The sequence below is a fragment of the Elaeis guineensis genome, chromosome 14 (assembly GCF_000442705.2).
Source record: "Elaeis guineensis isolate ETL-2024a chromosome 14, EG11, whole genome shotgun sequence".
Taxonomy (NCBI): domain Eukaryota; kingdom Viridiplantae; phylum Streptophyta; class Magnoliopsida; order Arecales; family Arecaceae; genus Elaeis; species Elaeis guineensis.
Window position 1 is genome coordinate 63414634 of NC_026006.2, and position 7974 is coordinate 63422607.

The window sequence follows — 7974 nt, forward strand, 5'->3', positions numbered from 1 at the left end:
TGGACCAGGTGTTTTCCACGTGTTTCGTGTGGTCCACAATACTATTTCATAGACTGATCATAATCAGATGGCCCAGGGAGCTTCCGATCTTGATCCAACGGCTTAGGGTTTGATTTGGGGTTTTATGGCTTGGTTTAGGAGTCCTAATACGGATCTAATTAGGGGTTTAAGCCTTTAAAAGGCCATGAGCAGTGAAAGGGGTGTGGTGGTGGCTCGATTTTGCAGGAGGCTGTGATTTTGTGCGGCGCGCAGGTTGTGAGGTCGTGCGAAAATGAGAGACCGGGAGCCCGTGAAAAGAGAGGGATGCCGTATGCTGAGAGAGAAGGAGCAGGAGGCTCTTGGACAATGGATAGCGATCGTTTCAGGGGTTCAGGGGGTTTTCCTAGAGAGAGAGAGTTTTTGTGAGAAAGAACTTTCTGTGAGGAAGAAATTAGGTATACGAGGGTTGAGGATGAGATCTCCTCTTGTATTCTTTTTCATAGTGAAGTTTGCATGTCCCGTGGAGGCGAGCTTTTTTATGGCTGATCCACGTATTTTGATTATTTTCTGTTTATTTTTTCTTTCTTCCTACTGCATCGCGCAGCACCGAAAAGATCTTGGGAGGTAGTGTCCTGGCCAGACGTCCATCCAACAAGTAGTATCAGAGCAAGACGGTATAAGAACGCAGATTATAGTGATGGTGAGCAAGATTGAGGATGGAGAAAATAGGAACAATCAAGATAGAGATCAATAAATTTGATGGTAAGAGCAATTTTTCCTTGTGGCCGGCAAGGGTGAAGGACGTGCTCATCCAACAAGAATTGATCGATGCTCTCTTGTGCGATGAGAAGCCGACCACTATGGAGGTGCAGGAGTGGAGACAGCAACAGATGCAAGCGGTGAGTACCATCCGCATGTACCTTACGGATGAGATGGTGATCTATGTGCTGAGTGAGACTTCTCCGATGGTGCTGTGGTCGAAGCTCGAGGAGTTATACATGGCGAAGTCTCTCACCAACACTCTTTTCCTCTAGAGGCAGTTCTACCAGTTACGGATGGCCGAGGGATAGAGCGTGCAAGAGCATCTCAGTCACTTTCAAAAGATCCTCACCGACCTCCTCAGCATTGGTGAAAATATTGAGGAGAAGATCAGGATGCTGGTTTTGCTGGCATCACTTCCACCTTCGTATGAGTCCTTGGTGACTGCTCTTCTAATGGGGAAGAGCACCATCAAGATGGACGAGGTCACCGCGACGATACTCCAGAATGAGGTTCTCGGGAAGAAGAACCCGGCTTCGAGCTCAGATGGCGATAGTTCAGCTTTGGTGGCTTCTGGAGGAGCAGGAGGTGATAGATGGAGCGACAGGAGATCGTGATGAGGGCGGTCCAAGTTCAAGAGGGACTTGAGCAAAATCAGATGTTACCAGTGTGAGGAGTTGGGGCATCTAGCCAGAGATTATCCTCAACTCAAAAATCGGACGGTGGCTGCTGTAGCGACGATCGGTAGCGATTCAAATGGAGATGTCCTGGAGATATCTTATGAGGTATCTACTTCTTTCCAACAGTAGATATTAGATTCTGCATACATCCATCATGTATATTGCAGAGAGGAACAGTTTGACTTCTTGAAGAACAGTGAGGGTACTGTATATCTGCCGGATGGATCAAGCTGTGCGATCAGAGGCATTGGGACGGTCGTTAGAGGACACATGATGGTGCAGTGAGGAGATTGGGGGAGGTCCGATACATATCTGATTTCAAGCAGAATCTTATCTCACTGAGCAGACTGGATTCGAGAGGCTACAGGATTATAGTTGATAGAAGAATTTTGAGGGTGCTATGCGGCAATAGGATTGTGCTGGAGGGAAAGAAGGGGAAGAGAAAACATTATTATCTGACAGGAAGCCCAGTGCTAGGTGGAGCTTTGGGAGCCAGATGGAGTCCAGAATGAGGTGAAGCTCCAGATGGAGGTGGATAGGGCACGAAACAGAAGACTCGGAGGATGAGAGGCGACATCGTAAGGTGAAATTCTTATTGCCGCAGGATGATGCCTCGAGTAGGTCTCAGATCAGGAGGAGCACAGCATATGATGGAGATGGGATCGAGCGATCTAGCTCGACTCCCATGTTTGTTCATCCATGATCAGTGGGCAATTGCCCCAAGGCATGGGGGCGAGGAGATTCAAAAGCTCTCGGAGTTAGAAGGAGGCCGAATATCGAGTCGAAGTGAAGATTGTTAGGATTTGATGCCTCAAGATTCGATCCATATTGAGTCTACAGCGAGGTTCGCAAAAAAAAATGGAGTCCAACGAGACCAAGATCATCCCAAACAGAGCTCGGATGAAGTCGGCATGAAACTCAAGACGGCGGAGGACCATCGATGGCCGACGGAGCGGCGGCAGCGCGGCCACAGGCAACGGGACGCGGCCCAGCGGGTGGCAGTGTGCGGGCTGGGCGTGCTCAGGGAACAGTCCAGCGGGTGGGCCCGGCCCAGGTGCGGGTGTGGGGGGCGCGTGGGCCAGCCCAGGCCCAGCGCTCCCCTGGGAGCCCGATTTAGTGGTCTATCGTAGATCGGGTGGTCCACGGCTAGGCATGTGGACCGCATTGCCGTTTCCCACACATTTCGTGCGGTTCACAATACTATTTCGTGGACCGATCGTGATCGGACGGCTCAAGGAGCTTTCGATCTTGATCCAACGGCTTGGGGCTTGATCTGTGGTTTTATGGCTTGGTTTAGGAGTCCTAATATGGATCTAATTAGGGGTTTAAGCCTTTAAAAGGCCATAAATAGTGAAAGGGATGTGGTGGTGGCTCGGTTTTGCAGAAGGCTGTGGTTTTGTGCGGTGCGCAGGTCATGAGATCGTGCGGAAATGAGAGACCGAGAGCCCGTGAAGAGAGAGGAATGCCGTATGCTGAACGAGAAGGAGCAGAAGACTTTTGGACAGCAGACAACGGTCGCTTCAGGGGTTCAAAGGGTCTTCCTAGAGAGCGAGCTTTTGTGAAGGAGAACTTTCTGTGAGGAAGAAATTGGATGTACGAGGGTTGAGGGTGAGATCTCCTCTTGTAATTTTTTTTTTAATAGTAAAGTTGGCATGCCCCATGGAGACGAGTCTTTTTGTGGCTGATTCACGTATTTTGATTATTTTCTGTTTATTTTTTCTTTCTTCCTTCTGCATCGCGCAGTACCGAAAAGATCTTGAGAGATGGTGTCTTGATCAGACATCCATCCAATATTGTTCGTCTTCCAATAGATATACTCCACCACCATTGAGAGACGAAGTGTAGTTCGGATGTCAAAGAGAAGAGGATGGGCTTCTAGCTACCTCTTGTTATCATAGATCCATCCGATGACAATGACAGAATCACTCTCGATGAAGATTCTCTTCGCTTGTAGCTTTTGTTTGATAAAGATGATGTCTGTCTAGATAGTATGAAGTTCAACTCTCAAAATTGAAGATTCGAAGAGACAAGCACGGCCGGCCCTGGGGCGGGTCAAAGCGGGCGACCGCCCCAGGCCCTATTTTTTTTTTTTTTTGTCTGGGTAAACCAAACACCTTCTTCCTCTCCCGAGTCCCAGCACCCCAACGACTTTTTTTGGATAAACCAAACGTCTTCTCCCTCTCACAACCTGTAGCTCCTCTCCCCCGCCTCCTCCTCCGTTTCCGATCTTTTCATCCTATTCTGCTGTCCATCGGTGATTCTTCCTTATTTTGGACGTCAAAAATCAGATCAAAATCCGTCAAAAAGTCAAGTAAATCTCTTCAATCCTCCTCTTTCAATCTGCTATGAATAATTAATATTTAAAATATATTAATTTTTAATAAATTTTTTTTTTATTTGGCTCCAGGCCTAAAAAATATCAGGATCGGCCCTGGAGACAAGAATTTTCAGCTATCAATAACCTGACATCCGAGCTTCGGATGATAAATCTAATACCATCCCTCTCATTTCTGATAGAGTTATCAAAGATCATCTTGATAAATTTCGAAGGGGGACGGTGCGGGCGCGCGGGGCCTTCCAGGAAAAGCCCTTTGGTCTTTGGACTTTAGCTCGTAAGTCTTCCGAAAGCATCCAGTTTTTTATTGTTCAATCCGCCTTGTAAATGCTGTTAGATTTGTACGTGAAACTGTGCCCCCATCTGTATGTCAGGGATGTTCCTCGAATAGTATCTGGATGTTTTTTTTCTTCAATTTGTATTTTTGTAAGAAAGACGACAAGAATATGATGGCATCTATCGAGGATGGGGTGTCTTATTTGGAATCCTTAGGGCACTACAAACGGTGGGACTAAACAGCATCCCACATTACCTTGAAACAATTTCGTCAAAAACAAAAAAAATCTCGGGAGCAGAGGTGAAAGGTACGTTACTGATATTTTTGACCTTGGGGAGCCGAGTTTGAAATAATTGGAATGGACCGCTACCTGTTTCTTTGTTGTGCTATTTTGGAACATTGACAATCTTGATTTGAGAGATGTGATGCTATTTCTTTTTTTATTTTTATAACAAAGGCGTTTTGGAACCAAATGAACCATTTTGTCAAACTTTGTACAGCTGTTGAATTCTGGTGCAGTAGAAGTGCACAGAACTTTTCTTAACATTTTCTTATTAATAATTTTTTCTAGTATCATCAAAAACTTTTTCTTATTAAACAAAAGAAATACAGATTAGCCGGAAACCTCCAAGAGTTGTCATTTTTTTCAAAAAAATTCTAGAGTGAATCATGTTAGGTGTTCGCATGGTATCCACCATACTGAGTATTGTATTATATGCCTTGAAATATTAATCTAGGCTTTTTATTATGAGAATATAGGATGTGTTTTGATTACAACCTAATCCAAAGGGCATTTTTCACAACTCCAGAGTCCAGACCACCCTTGTTCCTTTTGCTGTATTTTTACTTATTTCAAAACAAAAGAAGACTCAACATCATGGTATGGGCACTCTAAAGATAAAAGAAGCATCATGTTCTTAAATATGAAGAGTGGAAAAAAAGTCCTCTTGCAGAACTTTATAAAATTTTCTGCACATGGATAAAGGCCACTTGGCATAGTACTGGACCACTTCAAGTTGTAGGGATGTGCATGCAATGAGCATTAATTATGAACCCTTATTTGCAAGCAATTAAGACCCCAGCAAGTTGAAAGCAAACTCCATCGGGGGTTTTTCTGTACAAAATTTTGAGATGCACAACTAACTCAGAAATGATACAGTAGTCCCACACTTCAACCTGAAGAAATGAGTGCGCCAATGACCCTCCATCTTTGGTTTGTGCTCTTTTACCAAAGGGAGTAGGGTGTGGGTCTTAATGTCTACCTCAAAGAAGAATAAACTTGAGGCCAAGGTGCTTGGAAATTGCTTCCAAAGGTGATACTGAAGAGAAGAAGAAACCTGGAAAAGAAAGTAGGAGAACTGAAGAGATGATGAACCAAGTTCCATAGACAGCTTTATATCATCAATGTTATATATAATTCAATACAAGATATATATATATCCTTGCAAACCTCAATTCTAGTACACACTTGTTTACAATCTAATGTCAGAGAGTTCAAACCAGATTTGCTCGAACACCTGGATGATAATATCGTGATGCTCCTTTGAATTCAGGGACAGGTAGCAAGCCAGTAGCTCCTCCAAGTCCTTCGATGCCCGGAGGTTATTCTCGATGATCATTTCGACCATAGACTCCCTGAAGTCCCTTCGGGGGTCCAACGACGACTTCACCACCACAGAGCTCTCCATTAGTCCCTTCCTCCGCTGAATTGCCTTCTTCAAACCTATCGTCGTCTTCTGGCTCCGACAAGCCTGCAGTCTCTTGGTACCAAGCCTTGGAGAGCCTACGCGCACCTTAATCCGTGGAACTGATCGCCTTGCGGGGCTTTTGCTGGTCTCCTTCGTATGACTAGTATGGTGGTATCTCCCCTGCTTTCCGGTCGCAATCCTTGCATCCTCTTCGGTCTCGTCGACCTCTTTCTTCATGGGCTTTGTAGCAATCGGTGGGAGTAATTTGAGCTCTGGAACTGATTCCATGTCTTGAAAACTTTTGAACGGATCGAAACAGTCCTTGGTTTCGACGTCGATTATGAAATCGGTGGCAGAGGCGGCGACCTGGCGGCTGTTGAATTCCAATTTCTCAGCAATGATGGGCTTACAGAGATCATCGTCGTCGTCGTCAAGGCGATTCAGAAGGGCCTCGCGAATGGTCTCGGGTTTGCAAGCAGAGGGGAAGGTGGCGCGGCAGTTGCACCTGGAAACAGAGGTTGCGACCAGCTCGGAAGAAGGTTCAGTGGGCCTTCTTCTCCTGGTTCTTCGCTTGGATTTCCTTGGAGGGTCTACGGGGAAATGGGTGACCGAGGCCTTCTGGTGGATGGGGGAGAGAGGGAATCTCTCTTTGCTGGAAAAGTAGTAGGATGCTCTGTTGGGAAGGTAGGCTTGGTTGGGTGGTGGGAGTGGTCTTGGTGTAATGGAAGGTATGGTGCTGGTTGTTGGAGGGTTTCTCTTAATGGACTGTGTGATCCTTTGGCTTCTACTAGCTCTTCCCATGTCCTTGAGCTTGTAGAACCAGAAGTTTGGCAACATGTCAGAGAGTCTAAACCTATGTTTGCCCATCTTAGAGAACCAATTTCTCTAGAAGAAGAAGAAGAAGGCAACTTCTCTCTCTCTCTCACACACTAAGGGACTACACTCATAAGAAAGAAGCTGTAACATCACCCACCTATTTTTGTATGGAAAGTAGTTGCAGAGCCACATGAAGGATGTGAATTCTAGTACACTAGGACACACATATGAAGAATAAAACTCTCAGAGTTCTCTCTCTTTGAGGCACTTTATATTGTTTAGTGTATGAAGGCTTTGTAGAAGGAGGGTAGGATGAAGGTGGGGGATAAGTAGAACAATAGAGAGGGATGCAGTGAGGGGAAAGAGATGTTGGGGTTACGTCTTTAAGTTGATGGTGTGTCAAAAAAAAGAAGATAGAATGGAGGGTTCAAATGTAGATGCACAGAGCAAACGGAGCACAAGGTTCAGTAATTTCTTTTTTTGCAGTAAAAGAGGGTTCAGTAATTCCAGTTCCACTTTTCTGCAATGTTAAACCTTGGCCAGTATCTTGTTAATATAAGAGCTTCATTATTAAGCACCTAGGCCTGCAGACATGCTAAAGGAAAGGACAGGTGGTAGCCCAAAATATATCATTGAATTGAAAGTGCTGTCGGGGGAGGGATATTGTAATACACTTCCATAGCCCTGCATACCATGAGCATAATGAAAGTATAATTATGTTAACCATTAATTATAGGTTTCTTAGACTAAGAAACATGCTTTAATGTCTTTTTAAAAAAAAAAAAAAAAGAAAAGAAAAGCAGTTCCTTTTATTACTTTAAGGACATATTGTCACTAAAGAGGAGCACTTGGTCTTAACCACGGAAGATCTTGGGGAGGGAAATGAACCACAATCTGCTAAAAGTTTGAGCTTCAATTGTTTTGAGAATAACAGTGGAAGAGCTTCCTTTTCAGATCGAACTTGTAACATTTTTCTAGTGTAACTGCCGAAGACAGGGCTGCCAATTAAATAACCAAAGTCTTGTTTGCTACCGAACATTAATACCATAATTCTATCTTGGCAAATATTTAATCTTAACTAACAAATCTAACTTCACTAGGACCAATCACCCTTTCCCTTGGAAACCTTTAGTTATTCATGTGAGCCATAGACAATTAGAGGCTGCTTCCATACCCAACTATTGTATCTGTTGAATAGCTCAAGCGCAGACAGGTACTTTTAGAGTGGTCCAATGGAGGGGGTGGCAATATGACTATTGAATCGAATTCGAAACTGGATACCAAGAGTCATTGTTGTTTCTATATTACTTGCATCAGAACGTTAAAGTTTAAACTGATGATACAAGGATACCATAATCCCACCTATAGTCTGAAATCTGACTGAGATGCTACCATACACTTGATTCAACACAAGGATGTGCCATAATTTAACATTAAGTT

The 7974-nt window shown here is 44.5% G+C and overlaps 1 protein-coding gene across 1 annotated transcript; it reads right to left on the reverse strand.

The window, feature by feature from the left end:
- Positions 1-5080: 5080 nt before the first annotated feature.
- On the reverse strand, positions 5081-6860 carry LOC105057193 (transcription repressor OFP3-like). The gene has a single exon (XM_010939692.4). It carries the CDS (start codon positions 6583-6585, stop codon positions 5503-5505), a length of 1083 nt encoding a protein of 360 aa, XP_010937994.1. The 5' UTR covers positions 6586-6860; the 3' UTR covers positions 5081-5502.
- Positions 6861-7974: the final 1114 nt, after the last annotated feature.

Bases quoted from the DNA above. Each gene is read 5' to 3' on its own strand.
- LOC105057193 (XM_010939692.4), bottom strand. From the start codon at position 6,585: ATGGGCAAACATAGGTTTAGACTCTCTGACATGTTGCCAAACTTCTGG.